The 24,448-nt window shown below is 42.2% G+C and overlaps 1 protein-coding gene across 1 annotated transcript in view; it reads right to left on the bottom strand.

Moving 5' to 3' along the window:
• The window catches only part of SYBU (syntabulin), a 42,039-nt gene that overhangs the window by 2,078 nt on the left and 15,513 nt on the right, over positions 1-24,448 (bottom strand). Inside the window, exons 4-6 of the mRNA XM_030971287.1 lie at positions 4,865-4,967; positions 2,301-2,504; positions 1,148-1,297 (exon numbers count right to left, since the gene is read on the bottom strand). Coding sequence (XP_030827147.1) covers positions 1,148-1,297; positions 2,301-2,504; positions 4,865-4,967 — 457 coding nt within the window. The remainder of the gene's footprint in view (positions 1-1,147; positions 1,298-2,300; positions 2,505-4,864; positions 4,968-24,448) is intronic.

Genomic DNA, 24,448 nt, shown 5'->3' on the forward strand with positions numbered 1-24,448 from the left:
GACTGCTCAGTTAAAGTCAACATGAGGCCCCCATCACACAGTGATGGCTCTGCTGCTGAGATGCTCCAAGAAGGAAGCAAATTTCTCCAGGTGCCATTTGTGACCATCTCTAAGAGAGCCAAGATATGCCGGCTGATTGCTAATGGGAGTCGCTGACCTCCCCACAAAACCAGCAGCCTTGTGGGCTGTGCCATGATCCTGGACAATTTGAGGCACAAGTGGTGACCTCTAGGTCATGTCTAACCACTGTAGCGCTTAAAATCTCCCCTACTGCCTCACTCTGGAGCAAATGGGAAACAACTGCCTGGATCATCCCTACTGCCTGCCAGCAGCTTGTCACATACTGCCAGAGCCAATGCTGGCCTCGGACAGTCACAGAGCTCAGGTCTGCAGGCACATGGCTGGCTTTCCCCAGCAGGGAGCCAGAGGCTGCTGCAAGAACATGGGGAGCAAGTGGAAGAGAGGGGACTCCTATGTCAGTTCTAGGCCTTGCTGATGCAGAGGAAGAGCACAAGGTCCCTGGAACTCCACAGACAACCCAAGGGGTCACAAAGGGCTCCATTCAAACAGCCTTTTCTGACCCCTTGGGTTGTCTGTGCTGGAGAGCCAGCCCTCAGAGTGCAGTTTTAGTAAGAGACATCTGCTGCTACGTAATGCATGTTGTCTCTTCTTTGCTCAGCATCCACACAAAGGGCTATTGTGAAAAATTCAGCATGTAAGTGACAGAAACACAAATAGGCACATTGGTTTGGGTATGAGCTTTTCTTTCACTGGGGAAAAGGAGGACATTTGCAGTTCTACTTCACCGAGGGAGGTAGAACAGGACACTAAGGTAACACATGCTGGCAGGTAGAAACTGTTCTATGTATAAAAGGTCTCAATCTAAATCAGACTTGTAAAAAGTTGTCCTTTAAAAGTATTTTATTGGGAAAGTTCCAAGAAGGAAAAAGAGCTATATTTATAAATAAATTCATTGTTTTGCATCTCCTTAGTACACTCTGAAGAAAACAACCTAACGAGACTAATTGTATTTCAAATCTCTTAATGAAAACTTCATTGATCAAGAAATGAGTAAAACCACTCAGGATTCCCACCTCTACATGTTCCCAAATAAATCTTTCTGACTGATTTCTGAAGTGAGATTTACCTTTCTTTGAGTTTGCTTTCAGATTCCTTCAGCTTGGTTTTCAAATGTCGTACTGCCACTTCTTTCTGCTGCAGAGGAGTCAAATACTGCTCTGGGTTTTGTGGCTTAATGCTGTGATTGTCACCACAAGAATTGTATCTCCCTGATCGCCTGAAAAAACCCCAGAACAAACCATCACATAACATCACTCTTACAGTTCTTAAGTCCTGGCATAATGAAAAACATTCTGTTGACTGATAGATGCAAAACTTGACTCATCTGGGGCTCCTCAGTGTCCACACAAGTTACTTCACCTTGCAAATCAAAGTACTTGAGGAAACAGCTGATTTGTAGCTACAGTGCAAGATTTACTATTTATTGTACTTGGTTTCAGTGTCATTACAGCAAATGAGGCTTTTAACTTTATTTTAACTTTACAATACCTGGCCACCCCCTCACCCCAAATGGGTGGTGTGACCAAGAACAGGCAGGGCAAGGGCACCCATCTACAGACAGCCAGGCGAGGCAGCCCAAGGAATAAGTTCAGCTCCACACAGGATTTATAAAGCTGAGCACACTGAAATCTACACTCATCCCGTCTAGCTTTGGGTGTGTATATTACATGCTCAGTCAGCCAACACACATGTCTATTGGCTGCTCAGTTGTCCAGGAGCATGGGCAACAGCAGCAGCATGGTGGCCATTTCTTCTCTGCAACACACGTCACATGCTTTGGCAGGTATCTGTATTCTTTCCTATACAGGAAACTGCACTCCTTAGGGAGGTGCCTAAGGCTAGGCGTGGTGAATTTTCACCCAAGTGTATGATGGTTCCTACACTACCCCACCCAATTCTCTTTGAAGTGAAAAGAACCCTACAGCAAACAAACCAGTAAATCCTCATGAGAACTGATGGCATGAAATAGCCTGCCTTGGAGTGAAATCCAACTGCAAAGGACTTTGACTTAAAGTAAACTTGAATTTTACAGTGCTGAAACAATAAAGCTTTTACATGGTATGGAGAACCTTGCTGACTGTTAAGTCACCTATATAAGGCATCATAACTATGGTGAGGAGCAAGATGACCTGCATGGCAACTCTTACAGCTGATCCCACACTACAGTGCAGAGAGAGTGTCAATGTACCCAACACCAGGAGGCTGAAACACAGACTTGCCTCATCACTGGACTGCTGTCACTTCCTTTGTATGAGCCTGAGTTGCTGCTGCTGGCTGAAGAAGCCCTGTAACTCTGATGGATGTTAGCAGGACTCAGATGGTTTTTGCACAGTGTTGATGAAGCGTCCTTTCCATGTGAAGCAGGTGGACTGGCTCCAGACTTGTAGGATAAGGATCCATTATTCCGACCATAAGGACCACGACTGGAGAAGAACCAAAATGGTGAAAGCATTATTCTCATCACACGACCCATTATATGTCTTATTTTATACACAAAGTTCTCTAAACAATAAACCAGAGAGATAACTGTGAGTGGCTGGAAAGAAATAAAATTCTGACACTGCATGTTCTTTCACTGGCAAGGGGCTCTCAGTCTGAATTATGTGTTCTAAGGAAATCTCAGCCATTTTACATCTCTCTGTGGACAGCACAGTTCCCAGTGACTCCATCAGATCATCCCTGTTCCCTGAATCTTTGACTCTGTTAAGTAAGGAGAGGCCTGTGGTCTGGACTAATGCCAAAAGAACCACACTCCAGCTTTCCCTGGCCAGGCCTGCAGAGTGGTGCCTGTGCATGGAGGGTTGCTGTAAGACTGCTTTCATGCTCCTCGGCAAGCAGCCTGAGGGATCACAGTGTGCAATGAAAACAGATTTTGTTTGGGCCACTGTTCTTTTCTGCCTTTGGCATACTGGGTGCTTCATCTGTCATGGTCAGCTATTCATTCACTTCGATACAGCTTAAACCCCATGGACAGCAGGCTGAAATAGTATTAAAAGAGACAAAGGAAAACACAGTATTTTCTTTTTTTCTTCCAGTTTTTCTCATACATATTTACTTTTCTTTTTCCATTCTTTATTAAAGAATCTGCCAACTGTGTGTGCTTGAAAGCAATTGGTATCCTCCCTGCCTGACAGCTGCCCAGGGGCTGGAGTGCTCTGAGGCCAGCTTCCCGGGATGTGTCCCTTTCCTGCTCACTTGGTTTGTCATCCTACACTACTACATTGCCACCTTCACTCTCCCATTGAAGTTGTTCTTCTAAATGGTAATGAAAGGGCAGGTTTAAAAAAAATAAAATAAAAAAAAGTCCAAAAAAAAAACCACCAGAAAAAGGCAAACCCAGCCAGCAAAAGAGAAGGCATGAATATAAAAAAACCAAATACCACAGAATTATGAAGCAACATCTCTTCTTTAAATTGTTTCACTTAGTTTTTTCCCTTCTCAGCAAATGGAACAGTTTATAAGGAACAGATGGTTGAGTGGCTGCTGCGAACCTTCATCACACTGCTGTGGTTTGGGTGATTTTGTAATTATTTTACAATGAAGTACAGGACTGTGGTTTGTGACAACATTGAAGTGTTTCATAGCAAGAACAGTTAAAAAAGAACATATTGCAAAGGAGATATCTCTTTCCACTTCATACAGTGTATCATCAACTCTGGTGTGTGGCAGAACTTGCAGAGACTGCTTAACATAGCCGGGCATCTGAAGGAGCCTTATTACAGAGGACTTCTGTCCAATACAGGATGTCAGTATGCTCTAGTTTAAAGTTATATAAAAATGCCCAGTAGAATATGAAATGACACAGAATCTTACTGAAATTAAGGTGATTTTAGGGCTTCGTATTATACTTAGTACCATTTTTTCCCACAGCCAGTAACTTTACTTGTTGAATGTAATCTAGAGGGAACTCAAGTAGTGTTTATTTTCCCAGAGTTTCACGATACAGACAGGAAAGCGCTCTCAAAGCCTCATTCACATAGCCTCTGTGTGCCAGGGCACACCGCGACCTTCAGGACACTGGTGTGACTCAGGCACATGGGTACCTTGCTGCCATCCCAGTCTGCCTGCCAGCTCTTCCACCATGGGCAGGAAACCACTCCTGTCCCTGTGAACTCCTTCCTCCTGTTCCACAAAATGTAACCAGCAGGGATTGCGTGGGCAAAACACAACGTGCGCTGCTCCATCCCGATGCCCCTGTGTTCTCAAGCTGCCTGAATTTGCAATTCACAGATGACAGGGAGAAATCTTACAAAAATCTTTCATGAAAGGTTCACTTAGATGACTATAATTTTTTTTAAAAAACTGCCTATAGGCTAGGCAAGGGCACTTCAGAAAAAAAACCCCAACATCAAAGGCAATACTGTCTACTTCTTACAACAAAAAATAAGATAATGATCTGGAAGGGTGTAAGCTCAGCTGGCAATTTATGACAGAGATAAAACAAATTGTTAAGACCAAAAGGTTTAGGTTAACTGGTTAGAAGTACTGCTGTTAACTAACACACCCAGCTCTCTCTCCACTCCAGCCAATGCCTTTTCTGCCTTACCTGATTCACTTTCCTGTACTTGCCATGAATAAAAAAAAAACAACCCAACGGCTGGCTGATCTGGCACACTGACAACTTCTGTGTACCGAATACAGGATTTTTTTCTTTCTTATATTGCAGTTCTCACCACTGTGCTACCCAAGAGCCCTGTGTTAACCCAACTGTTTTAAAATTCAAGACCTTACACAGTAGCCTATCTTTGCACTAGCAATATTCAGGAAAAATTGCTTTGCTTACTTGCGAGAAAAAGAAGATCTCTTGCTTCCAGCAGCTGACATATGGACTTCAGGTGCTGAAATACTGCCTGTGCTGCTTGAAGAGCTAAAATCGGCTTCACTGCCTGGAAAGGAAAAGGAAAGAGTGAAAACATGGAAATTACAACTCAAAGATTGTTTTCAAAATAACAGTGAATCACAAGCATCCTTCCTTTGTCTGTTCTGGGTGAATTTCAGAAGTTGCATGGATTTTCAAACATCCCTGGGGACAAGAGCTGGATTTGCTCCAGATTTTCCCCATTCCTTCAGAACTGGCACTTCAACAAGAGCAGAAAAAAAACATTTGGACACAAAACCCTCACACTACAGAAGCCATTTTAGGTCTCAGACAGGAACACTTGTTGTAACAACCTGTTTGCTCCTCACAGACATCGACAGACAAATGAGGCTGCTCACATGGCTCCTTCAGGAGCACAGTGATTAGGAACACACCACTGTAAGTGGGTATTTCTCGTGCTTTTAAACCATGCAGAAACACTGCTCGCTGCTTCTGTTTTGTTTTCTCAGATAACATAAATGTACATATATATATAGGTACAGGCTAATGGTAAATCTATATATTTATCTACACGTGTATGGAGATTTTCATGTGGTACAGAAGCATAATGAGGCAGTTGTAATAACCTTAAAATAATCCAGTAATCACATGTAGGTCTCAAGTGCTTCTCAGGTACCAAGTCTGATTACTGATTTTCTATGGATCACATCTTTTATTTGACAAGCTCTGGCATATACAAGGAAAACTGCTCTCATTTTGCTAAGGCAGGTAGATATACTAAGAAAGTCTTATCCTCTGGAAGAAAAACACACCAAAGCTTTAATTTTTTCTCCAATCTGTCAGTCTAATGGCAAACATCCTATGCCATACCCAAGTCTCATGCTGTTGAGCCACAGTAATGAATGGTGACTTTAGCTGAGGGGATGGAAACAACTCTCCAACATTTTTTAAGCAGCTGAGCAAGCACAGCATTTCTCATCTGGGAATTTCTGGATGTCATCCCATGGATAGACATCCCCAAGCTGGAAGCTTCAAACTTGCCATTTTTGTTATTTTTTCCACACAAGAGAGATGCAGCTGGAGCCACCATCATCCACTGCAGCTAGACCTTCTAGTCCTCAATCTCTCTTAAATTCTACACAGAGCTCAGGGTGAAAGGTGCATCTTTCACCCTGAACACCTGTGACTGGGAAAAGGCTTTGTCAGAGCCTGGCTTCCCAGCCTTAAAGAGGCTGAGACAGCCAGCAACCATTCTCACCATAGGGCAACGCTTAGCAACTGGCCTTAGGATAAGGTATTTTCCCTACCTCATGACATCTGAGACCAGCCTCTATTTCTCTGTGCCTCTACATCGGCCCATCCCAGGATATTCCTCAGCCCAATTTCAAAGTGCTCAGATACAAAGTTTAGCTCTCAAAACAGGATCCCAGGGACCCAGCTCTAGCACCTCTAACCAGCTCCATATCCAGTACAACGCCCCTGATAATCAGATCCAAGCCACCACACCCATAACCAGATCAGAGCTGTGTGCAAATTTGCAAGGGGAGGAAGGAAAGCAGCAAAGCCACTTGGTTTCACAGAGTATTTATATCATGTTTACAGATGTAAATGTGAGTGACCTTCTCCTTGGGAAGCAAAATGATCCTGGGACATGATGTTCCAAGATGCAACAGTTTTCCTGATGAACAAAATATCCCCATCTACAAGACTAATGTGCACTCCAAATAACCTCTTGGTAACACACTACACCCAAAACTACTTTTCTAAAGAAGACCCAAACAGGTAAACACATCACACAGATGTCATACCTCTGGTGTTGCGATCCCCAAAACATTTCTGTGCTTGCAGGACACCAGTAGCTTTCCCAAGGCAAGTCCTGGCTGTGGCACAGAGAGCAGGAGCCCTAGCCAAGGTTCATCTCTGGGTAAGCAGATCACATCATAAGCAGATCTTGCTATTGAAAGCATTGCCAAGTAGCAAGGCTTTACAATCGCCTCTCCCTGACCTGCCTGGCTTGGAGCACCAAGAGCTGCAAGGCTGGGCACTGCTGGTAAGAGCCAGCGGTGCCTGAAAACACAACCACACCATCAGCAGAGCCTTCTGAAAGACTGAACTGCATCTGAGACCAGGAACTGTGTCTGCAAAGCATGAACTAACCTTTCTGGCCCCAGTTCTAATAACAGCTACACACAAGCTTAACACTTCACACGGGAGACTACTTATGTTTAAAATTAGGCATGTGGCTATTTATAGGATCTTTGAGAACATTTTATAAGTTAAAGGGGTCACTGCTAGCAATGGTTCCAAGTGTACAACGATGTTCAAGCCAGTTTTGTGTGTAGCAGAGCTTGATAGCAATGTTATTAGGAGAATTTAAAAAACATCTTTTCCCATGTGGTAGACATCTCTGAGCAAAATAACATGGCATCTATCCATAAAATATCCATTGCAATATTGTCCTGGGTAGGTGTGACTTCTGTCATACAAATAGCTAATAACAAAACAGGAAACACTCTGTCTAGCAGCAGTGCATGCAAGAGCTGAACACAGCTTCTCGTTCTTCTTAATGCCATTCTCCAGGCTGACAGCTTCCTAAGGATGACTCTTGATTATTTTTTGTCACTGTGACTATGCAATGGCAAAAACTCACACATGTAAGTTCCAGAACAGCCCATTAATTTAGTGCTAACAATGAAAGAGACTGGCATTTCTCAACCCCGCATTCCTTTGTCCTAACTGGCCATAACTTGTTTAGCTCCAATAAGACACTTTTCTCTTAAAAGGACTCTTACCCCTTCCTACAAAAGATGCTACACGTTGAGTCACCAGCTTCAGCAGTATGTCATTTGGAGTTCACATTCCTATTCTTCCAGGCTGCAGCCATCAGTGTCCCAGCCCATGGAGCCAGCCCGGTGTCCATGCTGCGCAGCCCGTCCTCCGGCCTCCCCCCGCCCGGCAGCGGGCTCCGAGCAGCACGCCCACGCTATGGGAGCAGAGCTCTGCACTGCTCTGTGCAATGGGAGGAACAGCACAGAGATGGCCAACCAAGTACCGTCACATTTTCCAGGGTTGCTCTTTGCCGGGAATGGGTATCTGAGAAACAAGAGAGCAATCCTGCAGAGCCCAGAGTTCTTTACCGCTCGGTGGGCTGCGGCACCGACCTGAGAGCGCTCTGCAGGCAGCATCACGCTCTGTGCTGCCTTTTCGCTTCCTTGCTGCCCTGACAGCATCGCGACAGCCACTGGGCTCGGCTGACACCGAGGGGGGAGAAGGGAGCCCGTGCCAGCTGCGGTGCTGCCTCCGACGAGCCGTGCGGGCAGCGCCACCCGGGCAGAGGCGCACAGTGGCCACGGTCCGGCAGCGTGTGGCATCTGCCACCACTGCTCGGGGAGCTCACGCTCTCCTGTCGCAGCACGGGAATCAGCTGGGAGACTCTTACGAATGTCTCAAGGGCAAGCTTCCCATCCTGGATCTGATGCAGTAAGAGATCTGGGGGCGGGATTGAGGAGCGGGAGAAGTTGCTGCCTGTGCCGGGGCCGCTCCGCCTCCGGCTGGCACGGCTGCGTGTTTACCGCAGCGGCGCAGGGCGGCCACCACGCCGCGCTCTGGGCGTGGAAAAGCCTCACCTTTAACTGTATCCTCTGCCCTGCCTCAGCCCCAGCGCAAGGACAACAGCGGTACAGTTGCCTCTTAAAAGGGGTGTCTTACCCCTTCCTGCAAAAGACGCTACAAGTTGAGTCACCAGCTTCAGCAGTACGTCATTTGGAGTTCATACATTATACATATACATATACATATACATATACATATACATATACATATACATATACATATACATATACATATACATATACATACGGTTATGTTTATGGAGTTAAAAGATACATCTTGTACACCAGAAACGACCTAGGAAAGAAAACTACACCGTTCACATGCACTGAAAAATGTAAAAAAAAAAAAAAAATCTGCAGAGAAGCAATGAAATCTTTCTTTAACATTTCTGCCTTTTCTTCAAATAACACCCTTAAAAATTACATATCTTTATATGTATATCAGTCTTGAAGTAGGTTTTGCATATAGCCAGTGAAACAGAGCTGTAAGAAAAACAGTGCTGACAGAAAGAGCTTGTCCTCAAATTGTAAAGCATTTAAATTTGCTGACCTTTCTTGCCTTCAAAAGCACTTTGTGATACAGCCAAGTGACCAAAATATGCATACATATTAACCACTTTGGCACAGTTACTTGAGGAATAAGCAGCATGCTGTCTCTCTAGATAGCTTGATTTTGAGACCCCCAGAGCCTGGGCCTGACTATGTGAACAAATACCCAGCAAGGTCATTAGAAGCAGCTGGAAAAGTAGAAAGAATTCAGTTGTTATGCCCACTAATGAAGGACCGGTATTTTTAAGAGATTTGGTTCAATTTATCTTGAGAGCTTTAACTCCCAGCTACATCTCTAGCTCCAATATTTAACAGCATAAGCAGTCTATTTCTAGGAAGCACTAATGCTGCTTTTATTTTTCTATTTAATATGGAGTTATTCCTGCAAAATTTTGTACACCACAAATGACTGAGGAAAGAAAACCACATTGCTTACATGCACTGACAAATGCAAAAAAATAAGCTGCAAAGAAGCAATGAAATTTTACTTTAACATTTCAGGCTTTTCTTCAGATAACACCCTTAAAAATGACCCATTTTGAAGCAAAGTCTCCTAGTGGGAAATGTGCTGAACTCAAAGTGTCAAGACCTTAGATGACTGTGGGTTTTGGTTCCAGTCCCTGGCCTTTGACTTATTATTTATTTGACTTAGGATTATCGTATGGGAGACTCTTATTTTGGACTTAACTATTACATTTCTCACTGAACAGTAACTGGGTAAAAGCAGATGTAACCTTGAGAGCATGGAACAGGTCACAGCTCTCCTCCATGTGGACTGCTGTAATCTTTGGGTGACAAAAGATGTTCTCACACGCTCTGCCTCTGCCAGTGTCACTCTCTCCACTATAATGAGAGGGGAGGAAGCTGAAGATGCCCAGTATGTTGCACTGGTTCAGGAACTCTTAGGATTAGTGTAGATTTGGGCTCCTTTGGTCTAAAGAGGGCACTGGACTCAGACCTCTTCCTCAAGCTCTAACTGCTCAGGTGTGACACAGCACAGACTGGCAGCACTAGCACTGCCCATATTTCAGAGGAATGAAACCTGCTGGATGCCTGCACTGACAGAGATGGTCTGGCTCTGGTATGGAGCTTCACAGTGAATCCAAGGCATGCACGTGGGCACACCCAGGACTACAGGCAGGTGACTAAGTCTGGGACATGGGCACTTTTCCCTGGCATCTCCTGTGGGCATGTCTGGCATGCTCTCTGCTGTGAATCTTGGATTTTAGTACCTAATCACCCCTCTGATTTTATACAAGGTTTATTCATCAAACTCACATTTGTGAGTTGTGCTCCACGAATAATGGCAAGAAACTGGGTACAGCAATGTCTGGCATCCTCAGTCCTAAGGCAACAGGCATCCCTTCCCCATGCCACTGCACTGGCCAGTGAATGAAACCATCACTCCCACTCCTGGGTGGACATCTACCCAACTGCTTGACAGTGCTCCCTCAGCAGACAGGTCTGTGGTCACATTTCAGCTGAGCACTTGGCCCAGTAACAGCTGGGACCTTGGGCAGCTGGTAGAGATGCATTTAGAGGGGATGTGGAGAAAAACTTTGGGTGTGGGTCTCCATAAATTGTTCAAATATGTTGGGCAAGAAGATTTCCAGCTCAAAACCAGACAGACTTTTGGGAAGGACTGCACCACAGATCCTGCTTCCCTGTGTTTGGATCAAAACGCAATTTTACAAATGATTACTTATCTTGATTTCTGCTCATTTTTATTGCTTATTCTTTTTACTTTGAAAGAAGGATTGTTATCAAATAATTAATCTCATTAAGCAGTTTTCTGATCTAAGTACTATAGTTTTAATAGAAATCTGAACCACACTAATGCAAATTATAAGCATTGCAGATCTCAACATGAATACATAATGTGACTTATGTATTCTGTAAAACCATAATCAATCAAGCTCTTCTCTCAAAACACAGTCACTACAAAATAATTACTGCCACTGGCTGAGAGCCATCATGCATATTCTGCATATCACTATGATCTGGGCTTGTGTTTTTCTTAATTGTTTCTAATTCACTGATTTGTAGAGAAGCCAAAAGTGGATGTTGGAACAGACAAAGAGCATAATAAGTTGGGTGTTTTTTGCTGCTTTATGCATTTTTAAGGCTATTTTTCATACAGAAGTCAGCCTGACCTAATTTTTTTTTTTTTTTTGGGCTTCTGTATGGAACTTGAGCCATTCTAACAACACCTTAAAAATGACTCCCACAGTTTCACTCTTCTGAACCTGAAGTGACCTTTGTCAGGGGGAACATATGCTCATGGAACAGAAGGGAACAGTCTGGGGAACTTATCTTCATGTTCAAACAAAAAGGCTCTTTGTTATCAGAGACAGAAGGATGCTACTTTCCTACACCAACCTCAATACAAACATTGAGACTGGAGGTTCAAAAAATACACTGGGAGTTTTATAACATCATGCTAAACTTGCATTTGACAGTTTCATAAATTATATCTTTAATCCACCTATGGACAAGTATATTTTATAAGCAACCATGCAATATCGCCTCAGGGGATTTTTTTATGTACCGGGCAGTACTATTTGGTCTGTTTGAAGGGAAATGGATAGGCTGGTCAGAAGTATTTTTAGGAACTGGAAAATGTCATCTTTGGCAGGGATAACCTAGCAGTACACAGAGAGGCAGCAAACTTCATCACAGACTGGGAAAAGATCCCAGCCCTCCTGTCATGTGGGTGGCAGAAGTTTAACAAAGGGCTTTCAGAGGCCTCTTCAACACATCTCCCAAATCTGCTTCCTGTGTGCAAGGAGGGCACAGTGTATCTGCGAGTGCATGAAATTGCATGCAAAACCTGATTCAAGTGAAAGCTTCTGCAAAGTCACCCTTAATATAAGACATATGGTTTTCATTTTAATGTGCATAAAACATTTTAAATCAGTTTGACGTTTTCAACAAGTAAGGGAAAAACACTGGAAGGAGAAACATATCTGGGGGGTAACGGATGAAACAACCCTGCAATTCCAGGATGAAAAGCAAAATTTGTTGTAAGCTAATAAAATATTTACTGTAACACACATGTTGAAATTATTACAAAAAACTAATGAAGTTCAAGTGCCATCTGTTGAAAAGAACAGCAAAACCTTACGCAATTGGTTGCATAAACTGTATTTTTTACAGTAACAAATCCAAGGTAGGTCTGAGGCCAATGCATTTCAAGTTATTACTGCCATCATTTGCTGCTTTTTTCACTCTTACTGTTAAGAAGCAAAAATGGCAAACAAGAAGCCTGTACTTTTTCAGCTTATTAATCCTTGCAGGTTTGTGGTCAAGCTGTAGTCCACCAGCTCTAGCAAGCAGAACACAGCCTGCCCAGATTTCAAAAGCCAACAGTTTCCTATTATTTACAGAATCTAAGAAGGGTGGAACACAGACCTGTAATGAAGTGCCTCAGCATGGAAGCAAGACAATGTAACACTAATAAAATATGAAACAAACCTGGCAGAATTTTCATTTCTTTAAAATATATTTTATGTAATGGCGTATATAAAATGCAGTACTATAAAGCAGGTTTGCTATTTTTTTATGCCACATTAAAGGCAGTACATTTCAGAGTCCTTGGAGAAGCCATGTCCACCTTGCAGTGGCTGGAGGCTGAATGTACAAAACAAGACTGGGTCTCCAGCTCCTGGGGGGAGTTACAGCAGTTTTGGAACTGGTGCTCTCCTGAACTGCCATCTCAGCAGGTACCACCTCCCACCAGTCTCACTCAGCAAAGCTTCTCAGCTCTGCCAAACTCATTTCTGTGCATGCCTAGAAGCAGGTCAGCTTAAAAAGTGGTGAACAGTTTGCTGCCTCTTTCGAAAGACCTGGGAAGGTGTTTGACACTGCACCACATAAATCAGGATCCACACAAAACAAACCCAATGACAGCTCTTTTATGCTGTCTGCTTTTCCTGGGAAAGAAAGGCTCCACCTGGGATTCTTAGGGCTAGTCTCAGCTTTGAACTAGGAGGATGCTGCTCATGATATCCCAGTCACACCCCCAGGAACACAGCATCCAGCAATAAGAACTTGATAAAGAGATGAGGCCCCATCCTTGCAGCTTATCACAGCCTTCTGCAGCTCCTCCATAAAACCACCTAGTAGTTTGGAATGATTGTCTTCATTAACTCCTGCTACATGGGTGAAGTCCATACAGGCTGCAATTTCCCACAGCTCCCACCTCCATCAGAAGACTCCACCCTGCACACAACACAGCTGAGAAAACTGTTCTCTGCAATCTAGAGTTTTAGCAAAGTTGGGAAACTTCTATCTAGTTGATCTAGTTGATGGGTTTTGTTTCATGAGTATTGTGGTTTCTTTACTGGAACAGGAACTGGACATGCATTTTTCCTTTCTCCTAGGCTCTTCCCAAGCTCAGAATTCTTAACTTCAAGGGACAAGCAAAACAGAGTGAAGACATCTAAAGCACAGCTTCATTGGGATTTAGATATCTATGTACATAAAAGCAAGTGAAATACCACTGCTTAAATACACCAGATGTTTAAAATGACACCACTATCTGCAAAGATCTGATAAGTTGTTTATGCTTGACCTTCCTTTTCTGAGCCCAGTCACCACCCACTCACCAATGCCTTTGTAGACAGTGAAATCAAGTAAGTGAGATATGCATGACTAAAATAAAATTTGCATGACTAAAATAAAGACATTCCTTTAGCTTTCCATCCCTATGTGTAAATACAGATATATAAACACAAGGAATGTATTGATTTATCCATTCAATACTTCTCAAAAGTATTTGAAATAATATTTCTGAGGGAAACAAATCTTTTAGGTAGTAATTTGGTCACCAAAAAAAGAAGATCAGAGAACACTGATCTTTAGGTCAAACTGATTTTTCAGTCTTGATATTTACGTCAAACATGACCAGAAAAATGTAAAATCAGATTTTTCTACTTTCTGTTTGAAATGATGCTTTAATTATGAAAACTAATAAACGCCTTTCTTCTTTTAAAAATGGGGTAAAACATAAAAATAAATCCCAAAAAATTCAAATATTTCAGACTGAATAAGGCCTTTGTTCAGTTTGAAACAAAGATTTTCTTTAATGTTTTGATTCAGCAGCAACCCGCAAATCAATTGTTTGCATAGTTCTGCTTTGAACATAGTAAGATGTCAGACAAAAAAGCAATAGGGTATGAAAAAAAACCAGAAAAGGAAATAATCTATCAATTCCTGAGTAAACACTGCTTAGAAAACACTTTAAATCCCATGATTCTCATTAAAAAAAGCATTAATAACACGGAGAAATTTCAAAAAAGGTCAATAAAAATGATAACAGCATGACAGGGTACTGTTTATGAAGGGAGATTAAGGGAATGCAATTTGTTTATTCTAAGATAAAAATGCACACTGACAACACAGTTTATCATGGGAAGGGGAATATAGCTGGAAAACTGTAAAGAAAACGATGTAACAGCAACACAGGGTTCTGGCTATGATGCATGTTATATAATGAAAAATTACTTGAAATAAAAACTCATGGTGAGTGGGAGCTGTGCATAGTAAAATGTATCTGGAGTAGGTTCAGAGTACTTTAACCAGGGAAAGTTAGGAAGCTATTTTAAACACTGGCATAAATAACATAGATTGTAATTTAAAAGCAGAGGACAAAAAAAATTCCTAAGGGAAGATTCATAATGGACTCTCTCTCATGGACAATATTTCATTCTGTGAAGTGGGCTGAAACCCACAGAAAGCAAACGCAAGGCAGAGAAAACTCACTGAAGTAAATACACAAATTTCAAGGCATGTTCTGTGTTGACCTCACATACATTTTAAAACAAGTACTTAGAGTGTGTAGTGTGTATAGCATCGGTTTCTCCTTTGTGGCTCAAATTCTGCTCTGGATTAGCAGAGGAGAAAAAAACCCAAACAAACCTGCTTGAATATACAAAAAGAATTTTATTGTTTTTACTAAAGATCACAGCTATTGCCATCTTCAATACCTACCCCTAAACTCCAGGGCCTTTCTTATGGCAGGCCCTCAGCTGCCTTTTCCTGATGCAGGAGCACATCCCTGCAAGCCCCAGGAGACCTTCATTTCTGGCAAAAGGTATTTGGGTCTAAAAGATGTATTGTGTGGCAGGGATATCATCCTGTGCAGCATCCCAGGCAGCCCCTGCAGAAGCCCCACACCCAGGTCCCCTCCTCCCTGTGCGCTGCAGTCAGAGCAGTGGCTCTCTCGTGGACCAAGAGCGAGGTTAAGCTGGAGGCCGCAGGCATCCTCGGGCCACGATCTGCCTGTGACAGTGGCTGTCCCACTTTCTGTGTGTCTGGAGCAGCAGCAGTGCAATTAATGGGCCAGGGAGAGAGAGACAAAGGAGTCACCGTGTGCCTGCTGGGAGCTCAGCTCTGAACCCTCAGGAAAAGAGGAACTGAATGAAAGTGGAGCAGCTTCCCTGGGAGCAGCCACCCCGCACGCCCTCAGCCTGCCCAGTGGCTCTGTATTAGGGGACTCCTCTGCTTTGTGCTAAAGTCCATCCCCCAAAAGGCACACCAAGACAGCTAAATCTAAGTTTATTTTCCATTTACTGAACTAAGCAACAAGGACATCCTTTTATTTATTTATTTATTTTTTTGTAAGGAAGGAGGTATGTAACTGTAGATTTTTGCCCAAGGCCCTGAATTGCAGGAGGCCTGTGCCACCAGCTCAGAGCTGGGCAGGTCACTATGTAGAACAGGTGGGACTCAGGCTTTCAGCTTTTACTTGCCAATTTCTCCTTTACAACTTGCTGGCTTTCTTTTTTGGATCCTCCATTTTTTGCTGTGACATCTGAGCACTTGCTGCAGCCTAAGAGTCTTCTGAACAAAGAAATATATTTTGACAGGTCACCCTACCCACTAATTGCCTATGTCTCTACTAAGCAACATCTAAAATAATGTTTCAGAAAGGGCTAGATTATAAAATTTGTGACACAGAATTAAAAGATGGTTTTTCATGCCACTTTAACAGGAATTTGTAGATCTGTGTTAAATACTATTAAACACTTTGAAGCTGAAGCACTGCTTGTAGCTTCTATTTTGCTTATTCGTGTTTATAAGAAATGTTCGGGTATTTGAACATGTTCTTCCTCAGCAATTCAAGCAAATTTGTTTAAATTAAAAGTTTAAATGTAAAATACATATAAATCTAAACTAAAACCCAACTGCTATGATAATAATTTTAACCTACCTTTCTAAACATGCTTTGCTTAAAATATTTAGATTCGGATTATATTCCAGTATTATTTTTCAGAAGCTACAGAGCACTTATTTCACTTCAGTGTATTTAGTTAGCTTTAGGACTTTAGTTTAGTCCTAAAAATATTTAATTTCTGTGAATCCATAGCATAAAATGAGATTCAGAATCTCCCTTTTCAATGCTAGGCAGCTTGGGCAGCAGTCTTCACAAAATGGACAAATGGAGAGTGCCTAAGCTTATCAGGGATGAATGGAAGAGTGTTGTATTGCATTTAGCTCTATAATTAGGACAATTTTGTTGTTTTTTGTGGTTCTTTTCCTAGTCATGTTAGCATTTGGTATTCTACGTCGCATACTTTTAAAGGCTATCAATGGTTTAGTCTCCAGCCCCGCAGAAGTCAACCGCTCAGAGTTTGTGGAACTAAAGCAAATTGACAGGCCCGCAAACCGTAAGTGGTGGAAAAATTCATAATCAGCAGCAGAAATAGTCTGACACATTTCCTTTTGGTTTTAGTTAACAGAAAAGGTGGAGGTGTTGTATTGCATTGAGCTGTCCTTGCACTAGGTGATGGGAGAAATGTTACTGGGTCACGTGGGTGGTGTATTCCCCCTTCCCTTTCGCATGGTTCCTCCCTCACATACCCCTGTTTCTGTATTCCAGGGTGGTCTGTCCCACGGGTGGCCCCTCCCCTAGCCCCTCCCCAATGGCATCCCATTGGCCATGGTCTTCTCTCCCCGCCCCCTCTCCCTGGGGTATAAAATCCACTGCAAACACAGGTTCGTCCTCTTTTCTACCTGGGTGGTCTTCCATCACAGAGGAGTTCTGTCTCAAGCCAATAAACAGATACCTGCACCCACATGGCAAAGAGCGCTTCTCGTCTTTTGTCCTACGTCTTTGCAAGTCTGTGGTGGGCTTGGGTTCGAGCTGGCCAAGGTTGGACCCATATAAAGCCCAGAGAACCCACGGAATATTGCAGAAGAGGAAAAAGCATCTCATTAGAGCTACTTGAAGGTTCATGTGTCTTCTTCAAGCACAAACCTTCTTCCACAACTAAATGCCTAAGAACTTCCCTTTCCATTATAAAAAGAAAAAAGTCAAAAAAGAGAAAGAAAAGCCACAGAATCTTTGGTTGACTTCAATAAGAGCCAACAGCAGAGGTGTCAGAGGCCTGATGAGGACACAAGAGAGGCAGGTAGGATTCATCTGACTAAATGTGGAAGTCTTCTGTGTCTGAGCCAACCTTGGTCCCATTCTCAGTCAACATTACAAGTGAATCCTCAAGTAAATGCCTTAATATTTGGTCAGAAAGATCACACACCAAATACAGTGGATTCATTTGTTCTACCTACTTTAAAACGAAATAGGACCTTAGTGCACTCATGCAGGCAATGATAATTAATCCCTACACTACAGATTGGGAATTGACGTCAGATAAATTAGGGGCAATCTCTGCTCTACTAATCTTGGATGAAGACCATGAATTCACATGTCCCTCACCTCCAAAACAGCTCCCGTAACCCCTAGAAGGGAAATGGCAGGTTCACCTGTTAAAGCTGTTTTGTATCCCTTGAGCAATGGAACCAGTCACTAGGACCAGAGACCATCAGACCCCATGTGCTACTGATGGTTGTCTAAGAAGAAAATTAGAATCCAGCTTCACTTCCTCTGAATTACAAAAGGTGAAGGATTTATACCAGACAGAGGAGCTCCAACCAACAGGATCTGCTGGCTGTGCTGGGTCTAGAACTAGAAGGAAATAGTCAAAGGGGCCATAAGAATGCGGATATACCGGCATTTGTGGGAGAGGTTGGGCTTTGCAAATGCCAGACCCTCAGCAGTATCACCCCCACCATCATCCCCCAAACCTTGCAGGCTGGCCGCTTTCCAGCCCTTACTGACTGCTACAACCACCAAACTTCTGCAGGGTGATGTCCCTCTGGGCCCAACTCCACAGCACAAACTCTGAGGAAGGCATGGGCTGGAACCCAGACAGGGTGTCCTTACTCCTGGAGGGTGAGATGTGCATGTGCATCCCCCCAGAGCACACCCTGCTCTTCTGGGACCCATGGAATGGAGGCCTTAATAACTGCCTGTGCTGGCAAGTGAGGCAAGCAAATCTGCACTGCTCCATAGCAACAGACATGAAATTAAAGCAGTAAAATATGCAGGAGGACTCAGCACACACAATTACTATCTAGAAATATTTTTTTTTATTTAGAAAATCAGCAGTAGCTATTTTGCAGCTATTTTGTGTGGCAAAATGAAATGTGAAGGGAAAGAAGAAAAGCAAAAGCAACTTAGGAAAATGAATAGGGTCAAAAACTGCCTCAACTGTATTTGCTAGATGCTGTATTAGAAAAGGTCTCAGAAATTTCAGTGTCACAAATGAAATTATGAAATACACATAGTAGAAAGGGAGAAGACTGTGACTGAAACCATACAGGAAACAAATGATGCATATGGTTGGATTTGAATGTCAGGATGGTTATAATGGCTGCTATCAGGTGTGGGATAGAAGGGAAGCATTCAAAGCATGCACTTCTATCTGAGAAAGATGCTTCCTCCCTTTTTATTGCCAAAGTGATGTTTTAAAAAACAGATCAAAAGCCTTCCAGAAGCACAAGTGCTTGACCACTGTGTATCTGCTCTTTGCCAAATATCAAGTGGCTTAAAGATATAATGCTCAAGTTAAAGCCCTCCTTATCTGGTTTAAGTTACTCGGGGAACCTGGACTTTTGCTCTTTCTGTTTTCACTTGCAACCTCTTCTGTACTTGTTAGAGAATCTATGCTCTACACTTATCAATAGACACTGTCAGATCAAGAGATTCCTTGTTATTAATTCAGGTATTTTAAGAGAAGAACTAATGGTCAGTCATAGGCAAGACGTTCCATGATTTGGTATCAACTCAATTAATTTTTTTTTGTTCTATGACCAATTATTTAAAGCACACTGAACCTGGAGTAGCCCATTTCCTAATTTCAGCATTCTTACGCATGTGACACCAGCCACATCTAAGTAATTGAATATTACTAGGAATGCAAGCATGAGTTTCCCAATTTCACCACTCAAGTATGGTTATCACTGGTTGCAGGATGGGAACATGGTGTTCACTGATTAAATACTGCATTTGTAACCAGGTTAAATGTTCTTTGCCATAGCCTTGTTCTAAATTACCCCTCCCGCAAGAAAAGGGGCAGTCTTGGAATGTGGGTTATGAGGTGCTGTTAAGTAAGTTACAGGAAAAAGACAGACACCAGTCTTCTTATTGCTCTTACCTTTGTGGGATGGAATTAAGAATGCCCATTTGTTTTAAGGATCAGTCAAGGCACTTTTCTATCTCCAAACAGAGGTTTTCCATTGGTTTTGGTGTGGGGTTTTTTTCAAACAATCAAACAGTGTGACTTTGTGTTAGAATACACAGTACACCATCAGCATTTTAAGAAGTGTTTCAACATAATAGGTAGATGTCCTAGCAAGTAGTTAAAAAGATTCATGAATTTCTTTGTGTGCCATAGGAATTGTTCAAGTTAGCACATTCTGTAACTTGGATTTTGTATTCTGTACTGCTGCTCCTGAATAACAGGGAGAACAGATCTATTATTTTCCAACTGCTTGCAGAGATTTGGTACAGAGAATAAAGAAAAGTCATGCAAATACCAGATACAACATTCTTGGATAAATGTGCTGGTACAACATGTCTTTCTAATGTTTTATCAAACTTTCCGAGATAAAACAAAGTCCTATCATTGCAAAATGATGCACTCACAAGGAAGTTCTTGTCAGTGAAATGAATTTTCAGAATTACCTGTAAGACAATCCTCTCACAGAACTTACACACCAACTCATGTTTTTCAAGTGAAGCACATACACACACATACATCAAAGTCAGACATTGCTATTTCCCACACTGTCAGACTGAAATGAGGGAATGAGTTGACAAAAGACCTGTAAAACAATACAGCCAGATGTCAGGAATATAATACAACCTAAATCAAAATAATGTTTTGTTTTTAAAATAACCAAAGTGACTGCCTTTAGAATACAGATAGATAAGGAGGTAAAGTAGCAATGTGGATTAATTTATTTGCTAATTATATCCTAATGGATTAACTAGTCACTACTCCTTGCTTTCACAGGGGACTCCCAGAAATAAGTTCTTGGACATTTAACATCCTGGGAATCTAATTCTCACACACCAGACAATTAAAAAAATTATAAAAAACCCCAAAACTTCAGGAAGAGCATTATGTTTTAACACCTAGACATTGTTAACACATAAAACATGTTCTGCAGCTAACATTTGCATTTCTTCTCTGATCTGTTTGGCTTATTTAAGTGCTAATCTTAGTATTTCAAGTTGTCTAGGGTAATTTTCCTTGCCTCCTTTTTGATCACTGTCAGCTCCAGCACTGACTGAAAAAGCACCTGCACCTATTCAATACTCACAACCAAGTAAGGGCAATACATTCTGCTCCACCTGTCTCTCCTAAAAGTCCTAATTGTCCTAAAGCCTTCAAAGATTAATCTGTTCAGAGTGGGACACCTTATCCCAAGGCTCATTTATGGTGACTTAATAAATTCACCGGGAAAAAACAGGAAACACATGTTGGATACTTACTTACTTTGCCTTGTACTTACTATTTGTTAAATAACATTTTTAGCTGAATAGTGATTGTTAAAAGATGGCATTTCTTTTCAATATACCTTCTTTTTTATGAAAAGTGGCCAAGCAAGGGCAGGAAAAACACCAATTGTGCCTTGCAACTACTTAACTATAGATCTGGCTGAAGCACTATATAAAGGACAAAAAAAAGGTCCAGCAACACAGGATTAGAAAATCGCTGGGAGATAAAAGGGACCTTTTGAAACCACCCAGCCCAATTCCCCACTCAAGCAAGTCTAGCTGGAACAGGCTGTCCAGCACCATATCCAGCTGAGTTTTGACAATATCAATGGATGGAGACTCCACAGCTTCTCCAGGCAATGTATGCCAATGTCTGACCACAGACAAAGAAAGTGTTTTCTTGTGTCCAGATGGAATTTCATGTTTTTCAATTTGTGCTCATTGCCTATTGTCCAACAAATGTAGGTGCTCTGTGTAGTGGAAGCCTCTGAGATTTTCCCATTAATCTGAATAGAAAGAAGTTTTAATGTACAAATTCCCAGGGATGACCCTTCTTGAAATATAATCTGTAGCAGTTCAATGACACTGAAATCCAAAATATTGCTATTTTAGCCAGATTCAGTAATAAATGGCCAGGTGTTTTATTAGCAGTGAAAAAAACCAAACCCTTTTCGCATAGTCCTCTGCTACCTGGAATATTTATTATTGTACCAAGATGTGAATGACAGACAGCCAGTCCTTACAAGAGCTCCTTTTGTGCCATAGTGTTTACACATCTATTCTGCAGGATTCTGAAGGTGCTAAAAGGTGTGGGACAGCCTTAATGTTTTTTTCTTAGCTTGTAATAATTTCATGTGAAACTTCAGCAATTTCATGGGTTCTAAGAAACAGCAAACAGCTCCAACAGCAAACACTCATTCAATAAACTGTCCCAAGTGTGCCTGTAGCACCAAAAGGAAGAAGACCCAAACTTTACAGAAATGCTGAACATAGCTGAACAGATGCCCTTCTCAAATTCTGATGCTCACAGAGATTTAAATGTATGTCTGTGTTAGTTTAAACATGCAAGACTTTTAAAAGTTATTGACACTTCTGCTAAAGGTTCTTTACTTTCATGTGTTTGATTCTTTACTATCCATGTGTTTGAAAGAGGCAGATTGTGAATCCTTTCACTAAGCGTTCTAATGGAAGTCAAAAAAGCAGATGAGAAAGACTCTCAAAGGAAGCAAAACAATTCCCACAGCTCTCAACAGGATGTGGACATAAACTACAGGAATTCAGGAGGGATCTTTCTAGGAGGACTACACAAGAATGTGAGCATGTAGAAGTGCTTATGGTTCTGTTTACTCAATTATAAAAAGTGTGGGATTCAGTACAGCATCTTGATAGAAAACTAAGACCAATGTTAATTAAGTCTTTTCGTGCCTTTTTGTGAGGACATTTTCTGCCACACATTTTGTATTGCTTTTAATATTATGTAAATGAATCACATCTAAAAGAAGGACTAACTTCTAAAATCCAGAAATTAAAAGGCTTGTAGCTATCTCTGAGAGTGGATGTTCTATTATTTTCCTTAATGTTCCTGTTCTCTCCATCCCTCCCTGGGAAAGCAGGCACAGGTTTTAAGCCAAATTCACTTCTACACTGCTGTGATTCAGATTTAATGCACCATATAAACCATTTCCATCTCTCTCCAATGAATAATTTCTCCATTATTATAAATATTTTATAGGTTTAGCAAGAGCACTTCAGGATTATATACGGTTCTCTATGCAAACTACATAAAATATGAATGATAGCCTAATCTATTTTGTTAATACTTCAAGAGGTGAAGATGACTTAGACTCACATAACAAGGCCTTAGGCTGTTTGAGAGGAAGAAAAGGCTATGTGTATTTTGCATTCTGAAGTACAGAAAAGAAAGATGAAGTGATGTTACTAGAGAAGCAGAAAAGTATCAGAGCTTGGGAACAGCACAAAAACATCCCATGGTTCATTCTCAGTGCTATCCCTTTCTGACATTTCCTGAATTATCTAAATATTTGTGTGTTTCTTCTGAGATCCAGCATGTTCCAAGAAAACAATACTGGAAGCAGACAGATTTCAGCAAAATTACCGGAATTTTGAAGGTCCACAGTGATGGATGTACTTGTGTAAAAAATGTAGTGCAGGACATGGTAAAAAACAGTGGTAGGCTAGATTTTTGTCTCTCATATATGACTCCTGCTATGTGGTCATTGTTACAAGCCATTTCAGATTAATATGAAGTAGACATAATCTCTATAAATCAAGAAGGGCTTTTGGTAAAGAGAAAATTACACAGAATTTATTTTATATATGATGTGGTTTGACTGGAAGTAGGTTTTCTGGAATATGCTGTGGTCAGGCCAGAGGCCAATAGGTGTTCAGATTCTAAAATTGGCACCTGTTTTGGCCACTGAGGTATTGGCTACACCTCTGAGAATACAGGGGTTAAAAGCAGAGCTGTCCCTGGCAGGGGAGGGGAAGCCATGCAGCCCGGGAGAGGGTAAGCTGGGCCCTCAAGATGGAAGGGTGGGGGGGGGCACCAGGAGGCATTGGGCAGCCCTCCCAGGAGAGACAGAGACAGAGAGAGAAGCCCCGAGAGGATTTGGGCAGCGCCCCCCCCCCCCCTTCCCCAGCAGACGAGAGAGAAGCCGGCGCTCGGTGCACAGGGCTGTGGCCTTGAAGGCCTTGAAGTTGATATCATGTTGGTGGCATGCCCGGCTTGTGGAGAATGGTGGGGGGAAGCACGGAGGAGAAGTCTGGCCGCTTGTAAGAGCTTTTTAACCCATTTGGACAATGAAAATCTCACAGAGCATTGACCTTTTCTGGAGCAGGAAATGGGCAAGTGTGATGTGATGCCAGGTTGTAAGAGAACTCAAGATGGCAGGAGATGATGGAGTGGCCTTTGGCTGGACTTTTTCTTGTATAGCCATGGACAGAACCATGCTTCCTTGTGAAACAGAGGCTGCATCCAGGGGGGAGACGATGCCTCGGAACCAAGAGGGTTCAGTGTTGGAGACCCCCCGGCCCCAGGGGGTAGAGAAATATGGGGGGACAGATGTCCCAAAAGTGAGACTGTGCCCTTTTTGGAAGAAGACAAAGCATCCTTAAAAAGGACGACCCTAGAAGCAGCCCTGGTCCGTGGTGAGAGCACTGGACATGAAAAGGAAGAGGTCACCGTGGCCCAAGAAGGACTCCTCCTCATGACAGACTGAGAATTGAGTATTCACAGAGTGATGATGGACTGAGAGTTGAAATTTGGGAGATGTATTGTATTGGTAGAATTTGGTAGGGGGAGGAGGAAATGCTTTTGTGAAGTTTTCATTTTCCATGTGTATATGTGTGTGTGTGTCCTTTTTTTGTAGTTTAGTTAATAAACTTTTTTTCCCTCTATTCCTAAGTAGGCTGCTTTGCTCATTTCCTGGTCACATCTCACAGCAGACACCAGGGAAGGTGTATTTTCATGGGGCACTGGCATTGTGCCAGTGTCAAACCATGACAATATATGACAAGGAC

The sequence above is a fragment of the Camarhynchus parvulus genome, chromosome 2 (assembly GCF_901933205.1).
Source record: "Camarhynchus parvulus chromosome 2, STF_HiC, whole genome shotgun sequence".
NCBI classification, from domain to species: domain Eukaryota; kingdom Metazoa; phylum Chordata; class Aves; order Passeriformes; family Thraupidae; genus Camarhynchus; species Camarhynchus parvulus.